The following is a 21,743-nucleotide window of genomic DNA, read 5'->3' on the forward strand; positions in this document are numbered from 1 at the left end:
AGTGCATAATTCAAACAAAATGTCTAACCAACACATGCAACAGATTAGCCTAACTGCCAGTGCCAGCCGGCAGCATGCATTAAACCCCACCAGACAGGCTATGTAGCAGCAGGGCTCGCGTTAATGCAGAAAAAAGAATTACGCATATAAAGTATCTTGCTGTGTTTTGTAAACACAGATATAAAATGCTTCTTATTGTAATTTCTTCTCAGCATCAGACGAATTGTTACAAATAAATTAAAAAACACTTTACTTTCAATATAAAACGCAGATGAAATGGTTTAAAACAGACAATTAAGACACGATAAAGCCAATGACTGTACGTACAACAACTAGTAATGAAGATAACCAACCCATTTAATCATTACTCTGGGTTATCACTCGCTCTGTTGGCTCACTGGCACACAGAGCAACGTATATAAAGCAGACAGGCAGCGTAGGCATCCTGCCAGATGGAGACAGGATATGAAGGTTTCCATGTAAGAGGCGCCGTCCGCCACGTGAACAGAACAGTGGAGTGTGTGGGGGGACCCCTGGGGAAGCTCTGCCGTGAAGCTCAGTCATCTGGAGTGAAAAGTGGAGTGGGGCTTCTGGGGCAGCTCATCTAGAGTGGTGTGAGAGTGGCCGGGGCAGACTAAAAAGAGCCGAGGAAGTCTGGATGTGCGTGGCAGCACCTGGCCGCAACACAAGCCCCCTCTCCCTCTCCCTCTCTCTCCATCCACAGATCACTGAAAAAAAAAGCTCTGGCTCGGACAAGGGCCATGCACACAGACTACACTGCACTATTCAGACTTCAATGCAGATGACACAGGTCTCCCTAGATAGCCACTTACTGACCCCAGCCAACACATATCACTAACTGCTCTTGGTCCTTTGTAGCTCAGTTGGTAGAGAATGGTGCTTGTAACGGCAGGGTAGTGGGTTCGATTCCCGGAACCACCCATATGAAAAATGTATGCATGCATGACTAAGTCGCTTTGGATAACAGCGTCTGCTAAATGGCCTATTACAAGGACCATGCACACAGACTACACTATTCGGCTATAGACTACACCGTTCAGACAAGGGTTTATTCAATGCAGATAACACAGGACCTCCTAAGTTACTGCTAACTGACCATAGCCGGAGCCCACACACTCAAACAGACCTGCTCACTTTATCACTCCCACAAGGGCCATTCATTCACAGGTTAGAAAGACTAGCTCTGGTCTCCACCACACTTCTACTCTGACTGACATTCCTGGGGTTACTGATCAACTAGAGCAGGGGCATCAAACACATTGTTTCCCCCGGGGGCCACATTCGGTCTTGAACGAGTTAAGGAGGGCTGCACTGAAAAGTGATTTTATTTCCTTGCCGGCAGAAATCGGCAAAATAATTGTCCTCTATGCATCGTTTTTGGAATTTCCGATGCTCCCTGACTGTCTACTGATTGTTGCGAGCTGGACAGTCAAGAAAATGTATGAAAATTAGTTGAATATCATTTCTGCCCAGTTTCCATTTGGTTTAAGTCATTTGAAAGTATATTGAGTTCATTTCCCCCCAACAATTTAGTGCTTTCTTACTCAACCCCCCCCCCCCACGGGCCATATCCTGTCCGCCGGCCGTATGTTTGACACCCTGACCTAGACATCCGGAGTCTAGATCCTGGCTTGTCAATCACTGCAGCTAGGAGGATTCATGATCTACAATATCATATAGGCATAATAGTAAGTGAGTCATCTGATGATTACCTTAAGGAAACAGTCAAGATTGATGATGACTGAGCTTTTGACAGGAGCCTTCAGAAAACTGAAGTTGACCTTCAGGTCATTCTCTATTACACCTTACCGATTCTCCATTCCTCTGTTTCTCCCGTAGCTTGTATGTATGAAGCAGACAGAGGCAACATGAAAAGACAACCTTGACTGAGGAAAGACCCGGGTAGGAAAAACCAGAGAAGAACAGACACGGCAGGCCATCCCAGATGGACTGCTTCGCTTCAGTAGGCTACAATGAGTGTGAAATGTTTGAGCAGTCGCAAACACACACACACACACACACACACACACACACACACACACTCCGCTAGACACTTATCACACAGAAGGGTTGTCATAGGGGGAATGTTGTACTGACGTACAGAAAACAGTGACAGCTCATAGAAGAAACATGTAAAAGAACAGCGAGAGGAGAGACAGAAAAATAAAGCCAACTGTATGCAGTATGGAAAGGAGCATGTAGGCTGGTTTACAATACGTACTAGCACCCTTGTGTCTTATAGAAAGGCATCAAGCCCCACATTTCAAGGCAGTGAACCACAATACAGCCAATTCACCTGACTCTCCTCCCATTGATATTCAACTGGATAGGCAAGGCAACACAGAAACTTAGAGATTGCTGCAATGGATTTCTGACAAAGCCTATTGATTGCGCTTTAAAATGGGTCAGAGCACTCTGCAGAGCTGGGCGGGCAGAGAGAGCCGCGTGGCCAAATTAAGCCTCTGTCTGGACGGATGCTGTGCTGCCTTATTTAAAAATGTTTTAGCAAATCACCCCAAAAATTATCTAATTTGATAATCAATATGGCTGCTAGGCTAAAACGTATTTGCAGCGGCCTTCACCTTGCGCGTGGATCTAGTTTGACCTGGGAAAACGGGTTTCACGCGGCGGTATACAACTAGCTAACACCAAGTGACAACAATAACACATGGGCGTGGTCTCTTCTTACTGTGCCAATTTAGATTAACAGCAAACGAATGCCTCTAATCTGCTTTCATTCAAAACATCTGGCCCAGCCTGCTAGACTGTGTAAACCAGCATTAACTTAATCCAGCTAGGAGGGTGGGTGGGACAGGACAGCGCTGAGGGCAGTAAAACCAGCTCCCAATGCCATTTCAATTGTCTTGTTGGCGTCCCTACACCACATGTAGGTTATCCTTCACAAAACACAATCAAATATATTTCCTTCATTTTAGGGGCAGGAGTCAACAGGGCTCCTAATTTAGCTCGGCATCACGTGCGGACGATACATCCTGTGGAAGAGTGTGTGTTCCCTTTGAGGACACACACAGGCTCTATTTCCTGACCACTGACTGAGTGAATGCTGAGACAGTGGCCCCTGCTAACTTTCCAAAAGTGCACTCTCTCTCCACCGGCTAATGATCAGCCTAGGAAGGATGGAGGCGGGGCCTTTATCTTAAAATCGCCAGCTTCCTGGCTTTTCCCCACTCGCACACACTCAGCTCCTCCAGGGTCACTTCCCAAAATGCTAGAGACTCACCAGTCTAAAGTGGCTTCCTCGTCTGCACTGACCTTCAGTCATGTGATAGATTCATGTAATATATTAGATGCCTAATAAGTAGGCTAGGCTAATAGCTTTCACCAGACAATTTGTGTCACATTGGTGCAGGTGGAAAAAAGGACTAGATGGTGAGAAAAAGCAACTTATGACAGCTGAGATGCACCCGGTGTGATTGCAGACTGTGCTGCATAAGAGTGGATCTGAAACAATTCTTCCAGGCTGGCACTATATGCTCATGGTGCCAACTGGAGGCGAAGGAGCAAATGGAGTTAGAATAGCTAGCCGTTTAGTAGTTAGCTCACAGCAGCAGGCAGTGTTATAGACAGACTAGATGCTAGCAGTGCGAACAGAAGCAATTGTCACCTCCCCGTAGTGTTGGGAATAGCGGCTTAGCGCCAGACTGTTCTATTTACTGCTTGGCAACGGCATTCCATTCAAAACGGCAGGTGACTTCATCAGACAGCGAGTGAAGGAAAAAGCCCAGTGAGCAAACAATAACAGGACCGGTTCACACTAAACAATCCATCAATCCTGATTTGGGACCAGCAGTCGGGTGCCAAAGACTGTGGCTGGTGGAAAACAGTGCAGAAAAACACCCCAGCGTCTCCCCTCACAGACTAGCACTGATCTTAGATGTCTGTGGAATGCGACCTAACCGCTAGGGCCTTGATTAGCCCTAGCTATTCCTTGAGCGAAATTGCATCTGAGACAAGAGGAAATGGTAAATAAATTGCAAGGCAAAGCTGCAACTACTGACAGTTTGAATGTGGCCTCTAAATGGCAAACGAACAGACAAATGGCCTGAGAATACCTTCAGGCGTCTCCCAGACTGCTGGTAGCAGACACAGTAGTTTATTGACGATTACATTACGATTAGACAATAATGGCGGCTCAGGTCTGAATAGACTCTATAGACCCAAGGAAGCTATAAGTGCTTAAGAGTAACCCAGCGAGCTCTACTGATCGAGCTCTACTGTCTGCAGCCCATTCGTTCCCCTATCCTAAATGACAAGCGAGCACTCAGTGAGACCACAGAGCAGATACACAGACCAGGGCAGAGACGCCCGTCTACGACACACACACACACACACACACACACACACTTAAAAAAATGTGCAACATTAAAATGTGTGGTGGTGTTCCCCAGTTTGAAAGGAGCAGTGGTTTGAAGCGTTCTTCCCCGCCTCCGTGGCGTGAACGAGACAGAGGATGTTCCTACGATCTGGAGAGACTCACGTTTCCTCTCTGTATAACATTCCTGGGATTCTGAGTGAAGACCACTGCAGCAGCCCATTTAAAACCATTTCCCAAATGGAAATAAAACAGAGACCCAGGCCTTCACTGCACTAAGAGAGATTATTTTGTATTATCATTGCTGGATGCCTCATTATTGAAGAACAGCCTTGGCTTACTGCATCATAGAGGTCATTGGCAAAATACAAATGTACAGCCTTTTAAAAAGGTCAAACTAAGTACTAAGTAAACACTTTCAAAGTAATGGAATATTCCAAACAACCAGACAACTCTTGCCGGACCACGAGGAACTCTTGTTCACTCAGTGCTTTTATCCGGCTAGTACATTACAAGATTAAATATTTAATTTGGCTGGTCCCAGAAGATAGAGGGGTCTGGAAATCGATCTGATCATGAAGAAACATGAAACGCAGGGCATGCCATTGCCTCCTCTCCCCAGTCAAAACACTGCTTTCTCAAGTAAACAGACAAAATGTTTGGGTTGTAAGAAACTGTGAATAGGACAGAAAGTAAAACGGGCTCATGCTGGCTTCTTTCCCTAAGGAATAGTGTCTTAAAACAAAGGGAATGCACTACAAGCTGAGGCTATGTAGGGGTGCTGAAAGTTCATTACCAAGACAAATCAAAGTACTGATGGAAAATCTTGAAACACTAGTGCAGTAAACAATGGAAATATTAGCTACAAATGCAAACTATTTGGAACAGGCTTGCTGGTCTAAATCAATACTACATTTGGTAATGGTGCGTCAGTCTGCAGAGCTCTGGCTACTATGGGTCTCTGCACACTCGGGCGGCAGGTAGTCTAACGGTTAAGAGCTTTGTGCCAGTAACCGAAAAGTCGCTAGTTCGAATCACAGCGCAGATTGTTAAAAATATGTCGATGTGCCCTTGAGCAAGGCATTTAACCCTAATTGCTCATGTAAATCGCTCCTGAATGACTAAAATGTGTAACTATGTAATAATAATGTCACTGATCAATTAATAGCACTGTAATTCGGATTATAGAACAACACATGCACGTAGTGACGAAGGGTGGGCAAACAACTGTTGCAAGTTGTAACAATTAATTAATGCAGCCATTGTGATAACCCCAAATGGTGTTGGCTTTTTTTAATTGGAGAGCTCGTTAGCTAGCAAACAGTAAATCAACGTTATTCACGACTATGTCAGCTAACTAGCTAACTGGCTAGCTAGGTAAACTAACGTTGGCTAGTATTACAAACTGAAAAAAATAAACATTTACTTGTTAGAAAAACTGTATGCTTATTCGATGTGTAGCTAACGACTTTTGATCAGTGTGTTAGTAAATATAATATGGCGTTGTTGCGAATAACAAAGTGTAAACATTCACGCAGAAAACTAGCCAACTACTGTAGCTAGCTAGTAACGTTAGCTTGATAGCGCCATTAGCTAACAAGCAAGTGAAGCTAGAGACAGCGAGAGGGTTTTACATTCTTACCTGTCAACCGCAGTTTCACTGGGCCATTTCTCCTAACTCCTTGATTAGACATGCCCGTTTGTGTTCCAGCTTGACGTGGGGTTATCAAAAATATGTATAATACATGTGTCTAGCTATTTCACAAAAATGAATTCCTATTTAACTCCTATGGCTATAGCAGTTTCACAGTGAATGAAGAAGAATGGAGTCACGGCACAGTGGCCCGGATGAGCACAGCTCTAGTACAATACACCACCGTCCCGAGCACATACTCCTAAAGAAACTAAAATAAATGGCTAATTTCCAATAAACCAGGATCTCCTCCCGAAAGAAACGGTGCTATATGACGTCCAAGGCGGCTTCAAAAGCCAAGGGTGAGCTCCTCTCCCGCTGAGGGTGGCATTTCTGCTTGAAGTGGTGGTAGCTGAAATTTCCAAGCCGAGATGTCTTGCTGGACTCAATTTTTGGATAGTGACCCTCCCCTCTAGTGACATCACTCACAAGATTAAAACACAAGCACTAAATTGATGTACAATGTTAATTTAAACGAGAGGAAATTATTGGACATATTTAACCTTTTTTATGTTGTGTTCATCAATATGGTACTGGTAGGCAACCACAGCCTCTGTCACTGAGGACAGCCTCACTAGACTGATCTAAGGTCAGTTTTATGTTTCACCCGTCCTCATGGTTATGAATAGGTTTTGTGGAGCCAGCGGAGGGTAAGCTGAATCTACACTTGTGTGTTCATAAAAGCATTGTCTGGACCTTTATGGCACAGGACTGTGGACATACCCCACTTTCTGTCAGTTTCCCTTGAACCACTACATTACCAAACATAGCACAAGTATGCAGCACTTACTGGAGAGACCTAACTGGAGAGAAGGGGGCTGATATGTAGTAGTCTACATCAGTGTTTCTCAATCAGGTATAGTAAACTACCCCTCATACTATACCTCATTCCTATCATAGACTATCCACAGGAGGGGGTACTAGGGAGACATAAGAACATAGGCCTAATGACTGGTTGCACATAAGGGGTGCTTCTGGCAGAACATAATCTGATTGGAGGTAGGCCTACATTAACCAAAAATAACCACTGGTCTACATGTCTGGCGCTCCCGAGTGGTGCAGGGGTCTAAGACACTGCATCTCACTGCATACAGACCCTGGTTCGATTCTAGGCTGATTGGGAGTCCCATAGGGCGGCGCACAATTGGTCCAGCGTAGTCCGAGCTAGGGTTTGACCGGGGTAGGCCGCCATTGTAAATAAAAATGTGTTCCTGAATTGCCTAGTTAAATAAAGGTTAAATTTAAAATTCAAAATAGTCATTGGCACTTTTTCCCCCAGACACTTTATTGACATAAAATGGCTTATTTCTCCATCTACTGGCTGCTTTCAGAAGTGCATGAGGCAAGCCAGAAGCCATATCACAGAATATATCAGATTCAATGCACAACATAGGGAAAGTTTGGCCCATACAATGACAGACAGGTCAGATCATAAACCAGCAGGGAGCCCTCTTGCCCAGGATGGTTACATTTCTCAGGACCCATCACTCAGCTGTTTCCCCAAAAAGTGTCTGGGTGCTCACTTTGTTGTAGTTTAAATCTCAGATTGACCCTTTCAAATGTGTAAAAAAATATTGGTTAAAGGCCAGATGCAGATGTTGTTATATCAATATCAAATAACTTCTGGGTAACAATTAAGTACCTTACTGTAATAGATTTCCATTCAAATTGACAAAATTAGCTTTTCAGCAAAAATATATTTCTCAAGCAAGATTTTTGCTTGGACTGTCTGGGAGTGGTCTGAGTGGGGAGGGGAAACTGAAAACTCACTGTCAGAGGTTTGGAACTTTGTTATTGGTGTATTAATCTATTTACTGCATGGTGATGTCACCATGGAAAGCTGAAACTCTATGCCTATGCAAACCTGCTGATTGGAAGGTCCTGTGTAGATTGTATTTTCAACCAGCAACTATCAGGAAATAACACTGATCAGTGTTAGTTTCATCATCTGTTGTACAATATGATATAAAAGACATGAAAAACAGAATTTTGACTGCAATGGGCCTTTAAAATTTGGCATCAAAATGAACATCGACAGGCTATATCGTAGTTTACTTTTTAATAGAACTTTAATGGAAAACTCACACTTTTATTGAATTTAGTTAAAGGCACAATCTGTAATATCAACAGCCTGAGTATCACTTGATTTGGTAAACTGAGGGATGAAGCTGGACACACACACACACACACAAAGAAAGACATTGCAACAGTAACTTTCTCCTACAATCTCTAACAGAATAGAGCCACCACCAACCACATCACTAGATAGGGTACTGACTTTCTTATACACCTCTGGCAGGGACAGGAATACACTTAACTATCTATCTATTGTAATTCAATACATCTTTATTCTCCCCAAAGGGCAATTCTTGCATACTGTAAAATATGTTTACATACATAAAAAAAACATGCACACAGTAAATATCCATCGACAAGGGAAGATTAAAAAGCCTTGAAAATAGAGCCACACATGTATAAAATATACATTTTATATATATACACATACAGAACATATGTACATGACAGTAGGCTAGTCAGATAAGTCTATCTATACACATTGCACTACCAGCAACAGGCGAGAGCTACAGGAAGAGGCCATTGATGGCAGCTATAGCCTTAATGATAATGGAGCCATGAGCTCTTGCGGTCCTCAGACTAGGCACTCTGAACTGATGCCCTGAGGAAAGCAGCTGGAACTTCTGTTACAGGGGGTGAGAGGGGTCCCCAAAAATAGAGGTAGCCTTACATGCTTGTTAAATAGGTCAGTTAGACTGGATTGAGTGACACCTGTAATCTTAGAACAAAGGTTGTTTAACATTATATAGCCTAAGACTACTTTCTGATGGACTACAGACAAGATTTGAAGGTGAGCCTAGGTTTTTAAAAAGTTTATAGGAAAGGAGAAATGTGATTTGTGTGTGTCTGAGACGCGCTGTTGGCTTTGATTGGTGGGTCTTTTTAGGGTTTTTGTGTGTGTGTGTGTGTGTGTGTGTGTGTGTGTGTAATTCGCTAATTCTCTTTATGTCCATTCAGAAAGTTTCGTAAAGTAGCCTGTCTAGATTCCATAATATAATGGAAATGAGCATAACAACATTTTCCCAATTTAAGCAAATCAGGATGATCATCATGTGTGAGGAATGACGGCAGCTGACAATTTCGTGTTTCTTTCCAGTCCTTAATGCAATGCAACTGAAGCTAGGATTGAGGGGGAATTTTTGTCTGACAAATATTTTACTCCGCTCATACCGGAGTATCAATTCAAACAGATAGTGAGAACAGCGAAAATCTAACGGCAAATTGCTGCATTCTTGTTCATATGTTTTCCTGTTTTCGGTTTTTTATGAATAAGCTAATTTTTATAAAATCCCCCATTACAAAATACTTACTTGCCAGCTTGCAATACAATATTTTAACCACTAGCGTACACGTGCTCTAAAATTTGCAGGGAGATGGAGGTGAGCACATTCTCATGTCAAGTTACATTTTTATAAATGCCAATTTTAGTGTGAAATCTGGCTCATACACATTTTGGGGTATATTTTGTATGTAAGCACGGTTTATAAATGAGGCCCCTGAATCCTGTATTGTGAGACTTGGTGGCACTGATAGCTTCCTCTCTGGGTTTTGACCTTGTCTTGAATCCATCAATAGCCTGAGCCTAGGTGTGTTGTAGGCTACAATATTAGGAGGAAATTATAGTCCTAAAAATGCTTTCCAGTTGCACTGACTCACCCAATGATGCGCAGCTCACTCACTTGGTGACGGCCAATGCGTTCTTGCCAAAAGTCTCTCTCGTTATAGGCTACTTCTTTGCAGGGGCACAACTTTCACTGAGGACATGGGGGGACATGTCCCCCCCTTCTGAAATTGCATTTTGTCCCCCCCACTTTTATCATTGGAATGTGATACAAAAAGAGGCAACGATTTGCTTTAGGACCATTCGGACGCCTCCGAGCAGTCGGGTAGGCTGTTTGGAGTGTTTATCTGACAAAAAAAAAAAAAAAATATATATATATATATATATTTTATTTTTTATTTTTTATTTATGCCCCCCCACTTCTAAAACCAAAGTTGCACCCCTTCTTCTTTGTAAAACAATATTTGGAAGTTGATCAAATATTTTGGTAGACTACAGCAGAAAGATTAGTATTTTATTTTCAGCAGGAGCCATTTGCTTTCCAACCTGTGTTTTTCCGCAATTATATTTGAAATATTGTGAAAAGGACTGTTTTGTCTGCATGCTGTTTTGCCGCACGTTTGCCGCACGTTCCCGACTGTAGGCTATGCCTTGTTATTGGGCTACACACAATCAATCCACAGCTAGGCTATTTTCTTAAAGAAACTATTGAATCTCTGAGGCTAAATTATAGGCCTCATGATGTAGTAGGACATTCTTAATTATTTCATTTCTTTCCAGACAGCAGTAATTCTATACCTTTAGGCAATTTATTTTTTTAAATTCAGGGGTGCTACAGCTCCTCGAGAACCCCTCGCATGGCTTTGATTCTATAAGGAAATAAATTAAGTGCAACGCTGGAGAGATGAGAGTTGCAGAGTCATGTCTATCAGAGCTGATGGGGAGAGAGACAATAGAAAGTGTGCAAACCATAAACCCAAGCTGGCCCAACCCAAATCAACTCTGAAAATCTACTTTTTCACATTACGTTTTTTTGGAGAGACCAGGAGAATTAAGGAAGAGGCAACTCGAATGAACTTTGATCGCTTTTGTTGTAATTTGTATATTGCAAAAAGCGCAAGAAAAAAAATGCATGCCGAGAGAGGTACCGGATTCGGCTCAAATTAAGTACTGGGGAAAAGTCATGCAAAACATTGTTGAATTCAAATGTTCTGCTGACAGGTCCACAACAATTTGCCATTGTTTTCTCTTTCATAAATGGACACAGTTTTTTCCCCAGATACAGCATAAATTACTGCAAAAGCATTCCGCCAACCCAGTAAATAGACCAGTAGCTTATGTTAAATATTTTACAGTTGCCTATAGGCTACAGTATTACTGCGCGATAGGAGAGTGACATCATTGCCTATTTAATCCCAGAGAGTCAAGCAAGGTAGGACATATAAACCCAATAATCTATTGATTAACTAAATATTGAAAAACAATGTATTTTGCATAGAAGTGTGGGCTGTAGCATTTAGCCTACTTTTAAATTATTTAGAATATACAATAAATCTTGCAGAATGCTGTTTTAGAAAAGGTTACTGCAAAATATGTAAAGATTCTGCCCACCACTACAGAAATTCGATCAAAATGACCATTGCTCTTTCTTTTAGATTGGCCTTGGCCCAATTACAAATAGTTCCAAATTATACAGCAAATACAGCACATTATTGACACCCTTAAAATGTGACTGGAATAAATTTTCCAGGCTGGGTTTTAATGCTGGTTCATGACTGCACAGTTTTAGGACAGGTATAAATCTCAATATTTTTGTACATGCGCAGACTTTTCATAAATGGCACACACAGGAATTGAGTGTGACATTTACGTAACAGTTATAAATGAGGCACCTGTGGAGCAGACAGATATATGAATATCTAGCTCTGCAGCCCTGTGCATGGAGGCAGCTGAGTCAACTCCACTGGTAGCTCCACTGCACTGATCCCCTGCTTTCCATCTATCATAATTTTCCACCTCTTAGTTCTAGTCTCTGCCGTCTCTGCATGTGATAAATAAACAGAAAAGAGTACATATCTTCTCTGTCAGTGTCCTTGCCGAGTCCTAATGTAACCGGTTTTATAACAGCAGCTCCACACAGACTCCACAGCTGATCACCCCACTCTGTCTTTGGACCCAGAGCCCACACATATTAAAGAGGAACGGGAGGAACTCGGGACCAGTCAGGAGAAAGAGCAGCTTCAATGGCTGGAGGCGGATATCACAGAGTTCATATTCACTGCTTCCTGTGTGAAAGTGAATGTGATGTTACGAAACCAATATCTAGCCTACTGATGATTTGGCTCCACTCGTTATATCTATCTCTCTAAAAGCGCATACGACTAGGTGTTGAATGTACAGTATGTACTCGGGAGCCAGCAACCTTACCTGAGGTCCAGGGATAGCTCAGTCAGTACTCCCATGGTAGGCCAGTCCAAGCAGATTATTATTTATTCAGATGGTGCCAAAACATTAATATATACAAAAAGGAAAAAAAATACAAAAAGGCATGCCAAAAACTGTAATACAAAAACAAACCAAGGCAGGCTGAGAGGCTTCCTGCCACCTCACACACTAGGTCACAATACTCTTGATGGCTTGACAGGTGAGTTTGAACAAAAATAAAGCTAGCTCATAGCAAGTGTTTCTGGACTTTTACTGTGGTCAAATAGCTTAGAGTGGGCCCAATGGACACTATACGGTACAAATATTGCACTGTACAGAAAAAAATATATTGATTGTGTCTCCAAAAAAACATGGTCCAATCTACTCCGTAGTGTCCCTAGAATACAAAAAACAGGTAAATTGAACAAATAGCTAGGTCATATCAGGTGTTGCTGGACTTTTACTGTGGTCAAATAGATTTCTGTATGGCCCCTGAACACTATATGGTACAAATATTGCATTGTACAGAACAAATATTGATTGTATGTCCATAAAACCATGTTCCAGTCTACTCACTAAAGTCCCTAGAATAGAAAACAGGTGAGTTTGAAAAAAAAACTCTCTGGTTTAGTGCACACTTTCACATCAGTCCCAAGCCGTTGCAGTTGTCAGGAGTCGCCTGTATTACAAAGTGTTGTCTTTCAGTTCATGCAAGAAATGATCATCCAAGATCACCCATTTACTGATGATAACTTCCCCACATTAAGTTACCTATTTCCATCATCACTGGTCTGTGGTGAAACTCCATCCACATGGGGGGTGGGGCTGTGATGTGTTTACGGGTTCACCACCCACTGATACATACAGAAGAAGACAATACGGAAGTAAAACGGGGAGCGGGTTTGTGGCAACCATTCTTTCCTTGTGAGCGAAGCGAATACTAACTGAAAATGCCTAAACTACAGTTGTTGCATGCGTTTTTAAATGAGAGTTTAACGGTGGCTGCTTTTTAGATTTTCGGAGCAGTTGAGAAAACGGTAGCGGAGTACGAGGAGGAGAATTATCGTCTACGGACATAAAACAATGTAAAATAGCTTGTATCATTTAGATCTATGCTGCCGTACAATTGCAAACAGCAGTAATTACACATTTGGTCAACATTTTGTTGAGACCCAAATAAAGCTTTGTAGTATCTGTTTTATTTTGTTACAAAGAGTCCTGGTTCAATTATTTTCTTTTTAGGAGAAACTGGAGTTTCCAATTTGCAATAACTAACGTTAGTTCAGAGAAGGTTGCAATTCGGGGCGTTTCTGCATCTGCAGGAACAGACAGATCGTTGCGAACGCTTCCTTAGCCAGGCGTCCCTGATAAACCAAATCTAAACCATTCGGTCTCACCATAATAAAGTTTGCAGTCAATACGCATATTCAGTATTTCTAGGAACAATACTTACCATTATACGTGTTGAATGTGCCCTTCCTTTTAAAACAGTTGATCTAGGGTCTCCCATTTTCCGCCTGTGGTCTGCCATTTTAGACCACACAGTCACGCGAGAGTAAATTACAATCTCCCACTTCTACAAGCTGTTTTTAAACGCATATTTGTTAGCGGAGGACACATGCAACACATCGTAAGTATTGTGATATGCCTCTGTTGACTGTAAGTGTTTTGGGTGATCAAGGACGCCAGGGTACGAGACACTTTCACAACAAACTGTCTGTAAACAATGGCATGTCATGGGAGGAAGCAACAGGAACCCCTCTTTCTACATCTATTGTGTCATTTTTAAAGAGCCACTAATGTGTTTTTCAGTTGCTCATTGGAAAAACAAGATTTCAGTCTTGGTGTGTTTCCTGACTGATTCTGCGTTTGGTTAATGATGTTTGTCCCTCATGAGACACTCTAGACACTGAAGCCTATTTCACGTACTCAAAATCCCCCAGAATGAATCTAAGATAACTAAATAAATCTGTAATAAATGTTGTGCAATTTTATATCTAAGTTTGGTGCAGTATGTCTCAAGTAAAAAAAAATGTGCGACGTCTTATGTAGGTAAACAAAGTCGGGCAGGTCTGTCTCACTGTCTACTATTGGATAGAGAGCAATCACTGCAGCTGTTAACCCCATGTTCGTGTTGTGATACATGGATGTTCCAAACTCCGTTTTAAACCAGACTTTATGACAAATTATCGTATTTACACTTTGTAGTCATGCAGAAACCAATGGGACGCTTTGGGGTGGGGGGCGTTCATGAAGGAACCACATGCAGGAACCCTACGAATTGTGCTCCGCAATCACACACTATTGGTTCAGAGTGCAGTAACTTCACTTACTGCTATTTGCCTTGTTTTTTACTTCGATTATGAACTACAAAAATCCAAGTTAAAAAAACAAGGCAAACAGCAGTTTAGGGATCAACATTTCGGTCAATTTTGTTGCCGACTAACCAACCGGTTAACAAACGGCCAAATTCGTTCCAAACAATAAAATTAGTGCCAACAGAAAATACTATACATGGAAGGAACGGACATTTTTCATTAAGAGCTTAAAAAACATACGACAATAGCAAGCATATCCTCTCATATTATAGAACATGCAACTACTGTAATGAAGCAGAGAATGGAATGCATCAAACATTTGCCAAAATGCAATTTGCGTGAAAACAGTCTTCTAAAAGACGACCTGATAAGTGCAGTTTGATGTGACGAGATGAACATCTTCATGAGAAACTAGTCTCGGCTCACTGATTAGAGACAGCCATTAGTTGACATAAGAAAGCTACTTTCTAACTCTAAACTCACTGTACATTAATATTTTCAGCAAAATAACAATTCCCGTCGACCAAGACACTGCCTGCTTTATGACCGACGATTTTGTTCAATTCTGACACCAATTTAATCCACGAAATTATACAAATAACCGATAGACTGATAAGAATGACGGTCAAATGTATTTTCTGCGACTAACGGTTAACCTTTAACATCCCTACTGCAGTTACTGCGGTTTGCCTTGCTATTCTATCGAGCTCCGAGTTCAGGCCTTCCTAATCACACACACCATAAAACTGGCAGTGATCCAGTTCTCACCAGAAAAAAAACATACTACAGTCCTGCCGAACAATTACGATCAGATCATAATAAGAAAGATAAAACAAAATATGTAAAAGCTAGCTAAGATAAAGTAAATGACCGAGTTATAATGATAGTTGTAAACTGGGTGGTTCAAGCCCTGAATGCTGATTGGCTGACAGCGTGGTATATCAGACCATATACCAGGGGTATGAAAAAACATGTATTTTTACTGCTCTAATTACATTGGTAACCAGTTTATAATAGCAATAAGGCACCTTGGGGGTTTGTGATCTATGGCCAGTATACCACGGCTAAGGGCTGTGTCCAGGCACTCCATAAAGCATCATGCCTAAGAACAGCCCTTAGCCGTGGTACATTGGCCAAATACCACACCTTCTCGGGTCTTATTGCTTAATTATACAATGTCAAATATTTCTTAAAAGTAAACATTCTCAGTGATGAAACATTTCTTACCTTATGGTGAAAAAATGCTTGAGGGTTACTCAAATACAACATTCAAAACATGAAAACATAACTACACAAAACCATTAAATGCAGTTGGAATGTAGTTAGAACTCTCAAATTGTTTCCATCAAAAAGAAAAGCAACAAGAAAGTTGGTTCAACACATTTAGATTGTAGATACTGCACATTTTATTGCGTTTGCAATCGCAACAAATAATCTGCTCAGACCCCAACCAAGGAGCATTAAAAGTTGTGCTATAAATTCTCAGACAACCCAAAGATTCCTTGATGCCCTTCCAGACTCCCTCTGCCTACCCAAGGACGTCAGAGGACAAAAATCAGTTAACCACCTAACCGAGGAACTCAATTTAACCTTGCGCAATACCCTAGATGCAGTTGCACCCCTAAAAATTAAAAACATCAGTCATAAGAAACTAGCTCCCTGGTATACAGAAAATACACGAGCTCTGAAGCAAGCTTCCAGAAAACTGGAACGGAAATGGCGCCACACCAAACTGGAAGTCTTCCGACTAGCTTGGAAAGACAGTACCGTGCAGTATCGAAGAGCCCTTACTGCTGCTCGATCATCCTATTTTTCCAACTTAATTGAGGAAAATAAGAACAATCCGACATTTCTTTTTGATACTGTCGCAAAGCTAACTAAAAAGCAGCCTTCGCAAATGGAGGATGGCTTTCACTTCAGCAGTAATACATTTATGAACTTCTTTGAGGAAAAGATCATGATCATTAGAAAGCAAATTACGGACTCCTCTTTAAATCTGCGTATTCCTCCAAAGCTCCATTGTCCTGAGTCTGCACAACTCTGCCAGGACCTAGGATCAAGGGAGATACTAAAGTGTTTTAGTACTTTATCTCTTGACACAATGATGAAAATAATCATGGCCTCCAAACCCTCAAGCTGCATACTGGACCCTATTCCAACTAGACTACTGAAAGAGCTGCTTCCTGTGCTTGGCCCTCCTGTTGAACATAATAAACGGCTCTCTATCCACCGGATGTGTACCAAGCTCACTAAAGCAGTAATAAAGCCTCTCTTGAAAAAGCCGAATCTTGACCCAGAAATTATAAAAAACTATCGGCCTATATCGAATCTTCCATTCCTCTAAAAAAATTTAGAAAAAGCTGTTGCACAGCAACTCACTGCCTTCCTGAAGACAAACAATGTATACGAAACGCTTCAGTCTGGTTTTAGACCCCATCATAGCACTGAGACTGCACTTGTGAAGGTGGTAAATGACCTTTTAATGACGTCAGACCGAGGCTCTGCATCTGTCCTCGTGTTCCTAGATCTTAGTGCCGCTTTTGATACCATCGATCACCACATTCTTTTGGAGAGATTGGAAACCCAAATTGGTCTACATGGACAAGTTCTGGCCTGGTTTAGATCTTATCTGTCGGAAAGATATCAGTTTGTCTCTGTGAATGGTTTGTCCTCTGACAAATCAATTGTAAATTTCGGTGTTCCTCAAGGTTCCGTTTTAGGACCACTATTGTTTTCACTATATATTTTACCTCTTGGGGATGTCATTCGAAAACATGTTAAATTTCACTGCTATGCGGACGACACACAGCTGTACATTTCAATGAAACATGGTGAAGCCCCAAAATTGCCCTCGCTAGAAGCCTGTGTTTCAGACATAAAGAAGTGGATGGCTGCAAACTTTCTACTTTTAAACTCGGACAAAACAGAGATGCTTGTTCTAGGTCCCAAGAAACAAAGAGATCTTCTGTTGACAATTAATCTGGATGGTTGTACAGTCGTCTCAAATAAAACTGTGAAGGACCTCGGCGTTACTCTGGACCCTGATCTCTCTTTTGAAGAACATATCAAGACTGTTTCAAGGACAGCTTTTTTCCATCTACGTAACATTGCAAAAATCAGAAACTTTCTGTCCAAAAATGACGCAGAAAAATTAATCCATGCTTTTGTTACTTCTAGGCTGGACTACTGCAATGCTCTACTTTCCGGCTACCCGGATAAAGCACTAAACAAACTTCAGTTAGTGCTAAATACGGCTGCTAGAATCCTGACTAGAACCAAAAAATTTGATCATATTACTCCAGTGTTAGCCTCCCTACACTGGCTTCCTGTTAAGGCAAGGGCTGATTTCAAGGTTTTACTGCTAACCTACAAAGCATTACATGGGCTTGCTCCTACCTATCTTTCCGATTTGGTCCTGCCGTACATACCTACACGTACGCTACGTTCACAAGACGCAGGCCTCCTAATTGTCCCTAGAATTTCTAAGCAAACGGCTGGAGGTAGGGCTTTCTCCTATAGAGCTCCATTTTTATGGAATGGTCTGCCTACCAATGTGAGAGACGCAGACTCAGTCTCAACCTTTAAGTCTTTACTGAAGACTTATCTCTTCAGTAGGTCCTATGATTAAGTATAGTCTGGCCCAGGAGTGTGAAGGTGAACCGGAAAGGCTGGAGCAACGAACCGCCCTTGCTGTCTCTGCCTTGCCGGTTCCCCTCTTTCCACTGGGATTGTCTGCCTCTAACCCTTTTACAGGGGCTGAGTCACTGGCTTACTGGTGTTCTTCCATGCCGTCCATGGGAGGGGTGCGTCACTTGAGTGGGTTGAGTCACTGACGTGGTCTTCCTGTCTGGGTTGGCGCCCCCCCTTGGGTTGTGCTATGGCGGAGATCGTTGTGGGCTATACTCGGCCTTGTCTTAGGACGGTAAGTTGGTGGTTGAAGACATCCCTCTAGTGGTGTGGGGGCTGTGCTTTGGCAAAGTGGGTGGGGTTATATCCTGCCTGTTTGGCCCTGTCCGGGGGTATCATCGGATGGGGCCACAGTGTCTTCTGATCCCTCCTGTCTCAGCCTCCAGTATTTATGCTGCAGTAGTTTATGTGTCGGGGGGCTAGGGTCAGTCTGTTACATCTGGAGTATTTCTCTTGTCTTATCCGGTGTCCTATGTGAATTTAAATATGCTCTCTCTAATTCTCTTTCTCTCTTTCTGTCTTTCTCTCGGAGGACCTGAGCCCTAGGACCATGCCTCAGGACTACCTGGTATGATGACTCCTTGCTGTCCCCAGTCCACCTGGCCGTACTGCTGCTCCAGTTTCAACTGTTCTGCCTGCGGCTATGGAACCCTGACCTGTTCACCGGACGTGCTTGTTGCACCCTCGACAACTACTATGATTATTATTATTTGACCATGCTGGTCATTTATGAACATTTTAACATCTTGACCATGTTCTGTTATAATATCCACCCTGCACAGCCAGAAGAGGACTGGCCACCCCTCATAGCCTGGTTCCTCTCTAGGTTTCTTCCTAGGTTTTTGGCCTTTCTAGGGAGTTTTTCCTAGGGAGTTTTTCCTAGACACTGTGCTTCTTTCACATGCATTGCTTGCTGTTTGGGGTTTTAGGCTGGGTTTCTGTACAGCACTTTGAGATATCAGCTGATGTACGAAGGGCTATATAAATACATTTGATTTGATTTGATTACCCATATAGTTGTTTAAGGTCATACAAAGGCAGAGTGCAGTATCAGCATAGGGGTCAGATCAGTGGTCAGGGTTGATATGCATTCAAAAAAAAATTCATATTAAGATTATCCATCAATGCATTACCCCTTACATTGCCTTCAGAATGTATACACACCCCTTGACTTTTTCAACATGTTGTTACAAATTGGGACTAAAATGAATTTTGTCCTTTTTCAAAGATCTACTGTAATAAATAAAACAAATATCTTCATTAGATAATTATTCAACCACCTGAGATAATACATGTTAGAATCACCTTTGGCAGCGATTACAACTGTGAGTCTTATTCAGTTAACACACCTGGATTGTACAATATTATTTGCACATTATTCTTTTTAAAACTCCTCAAGCTTTGTCAAGCTGGTTGTTGATCATCGCTAGACGGCCATTTTCAAGTCTTGTCATAGATTTTCAAGCTGGTTTAAGTCAAAACTGTAACTAGGCCACTCAGGAACATTCAATGTCATCTTGGTAAGCAACTCCAGTGTATATTTGGCCTTGAGTTTTAGGTTATTGTCCTACTGAAAGGTGAATTTGTCTTTAAAAAGCAGACTGAACCAGGTTTTCCTCTAGGATTTTGCCTGTGCTTAGCTCTTCATTTATTTTTATTGTTAAAAAAACTTCATAGTCCTTGCCGAAGAAGGGCATATCCATAACATGATGCAGTCACCACCATGCCTGAAAATAATGTATGAAGAGTGGTACTCAGTGATGTGATGGAATTGCCCCAAACATACAGTGCCTTCAAAAAGTATTGATATATTCTCACCCATCTACACACAATACCCCATAATGATCAAGTGAAAACATGTTTTTAGGCATTTTTGCAAATTTATTGAAAATGAAATACAGAAATCTCATTTGCATAAGTATTCACACACCTTTGCTATGACGCTCCAAATTGGAGCTTGTGTGCATCCAATTTCCTTTGATCATTCTTGAACAAAACTACAACCTTATTGTCTATATAAGGTACCACAATTGACAGTGTATGTCAGAGCAGAAACTATATATATATATATATATATTTAAATACTGTTATTGTTCATACACTGTTTCCCTTCTTCATGGATATGAGTAGGATTTGTGGTGCCAGTGGAGGGTAAGCTGATCCTAGACCTGTATATCTAAGGGCAAAGTCTGGACCTTTTTGGCCAAGGACTTTGGCCATAGCCCTCTTTGTTGTCTGTTCCCCCAGAATCACTACATCACCAAACATAGCACAATCTGCAGCACTAACTGGAGATACTGTCCTCAGACATTGAAAATCTATTGTGTTGTCTGTAATTATGTGGTTCTGGATTTCTCGTAGTCTAATGGTATTGTTTGCCACCACCATGTTTACAATGGCGGTCTCCTGTTCTGCTATCCGAGTGGCTACTCCTGGCTAACGTCTCTGTCCCGAAGCAAGCACCAGTTAGCCTGGAACTAGAACTAGAGGTTCATCAGCCACTCCTTGGGCTACAATACCTATTTTGCCAATTGGCATGGACCCCATTTACTGCCAACACGGAGCCCCGCCGATCCATCACGACTGGTCTACTGACGTAATCCGCCCAAAGGGGTTTCAACAGGCTCCTCCGTTGCGACATCTCCTGAAGGTCCATTCGCTAGCCTGCTAGCTGTCTAGAGCATATCGGACTGTCAGCTGAAGAGGTCCATCAGCCAATTTCTTGGGCTACAATACCTATTTTGCCTGGACCCTTTTACCTCCTACACGGAGCCCTGCCGATCCATCACGAGGGGGCTACAACAGACTCTTCTTCGCGACGTCCCCCTAAGGCCCATCTGCTAGCCTGCTAGCCCCGGCCCGCTAGCTGTCTGAATCACTGTGTCTCCAGCTCGCCTAGCTACTCACTGGTCCCTATGATCACACGGCTACGCATGCCTCTCCCTAATGTCAATATGCCTTGTCCATTGCTGTTTTGGTTAGTGATAATTGTCTTATTTCACTGTAGAGCCTCCAGCCCTGCTCAAGATGCCTTAGCTAGCCCTTTTGTTCCACCTCCCACACATGCGGAGACCTCACCTGGTTTAAATGGTGTCTCTAGAGACAAAACCTCTATCATCGTCACTCAATGCCTAGGTTTACCTCCACTGTATTCACATCCTACCATACTCCTGTCTGTACATTATGCCTTGAATCTATTCTTCCGCGTCCAGAAACCTGCTCCTTTTACTCTCTGTTCTGAACGCACCAGACGACCAGTTCTCATAGCCTTTAGCCGTACCCTTATCCTACTCCTCCTCTGCTCTTCTGGTGATGTAGAGGTTAATCCAGGCCCTGCAGCGCCTAGCTCCACTCCCATTCCCCAGGCGCTCTTTGTTGACTTCTGTAACCGCAATAGCCTTGCTTTCATGCATGTTAACATTAGAAGCCTCCCTAGATTTGTTGTATTCACTGCTTTAGCACACTCTGCCAACCTGGATGTCCTAGCCGTGTCTAAATCCTGGCTTAGGAAGGTCACCAAAAATCCTGAAATTTCCATCCCTAACTATAAAATTTTCCAACAAGATAGAACTGCCAAAGGGGGCGGAGCTGCAATCTACTTCAGAGATAGCCTGCAGAGTTCTGTCATAC

At 42.3% G+C, this 21,743-nt stretch overlaps 1 protein-coding gene and 1 long non-coding RNA gene across 5 annotated transcripts in view; one reads left to right on the plus strand and one right to left on the minus strand.

Annotated features, from left to right (window-relative positions):
* Positions 1-6,479, minus strand: part of LOC106564903 (E3 ubiquitin-protein ligase SMURF2) — an 86,198-nt gene extending 79,719 nt beyond the window's left edge. Inside the window, exon 1 of one of the 4 annotated variants that reach the window (XM_014131401.3) lies at positions 5,997-6,479. In XM_014131401.3, the coding sequence (XP_013986876.1) occupies positions 5,997-6,048 (52 nt within the window). In that variant the 5' untranslated portion in view covers positions 6,049-6,479. The remainder of the gene's footprint in view (positions 1-5,996) is intronic. The other 3 variants (XM_014131403.3, XM_014131400.3, XM_014131402.3) reach the window with 3 other exon arrangements.
* Positions 6,480-12,985: 6,506 nt separating this feature from the next.
* Positions 12,986-19,389, plus strand: LOC145859436 (uncharacterized). Its single transcript, XR_014379683.1, has 2 exons — positions 12,986-13,738; positions 18,646-19,389. It is a non-coding gene; the product is annotated as an uncharacterized LOC145859436 (long non-coding RNA).
* Positions 19,390-21,743: the final 2,354 nt, after the last annotated feature.

Source organism: Salmo salar, chromosome 12 (genome assembly GCF_965601325.2).
Source record: "Salmo salar chromosome 12, fSalSal1, whole genome shotgun sequence".
In the NCBI taxonomy this organism is placed as follows: domain Eukaryota; kingdom Metazoa; phylum Chordata; class Actinopteri; order Salmoniformes; family Salmonidae; genus Salmo; species Salmo salar.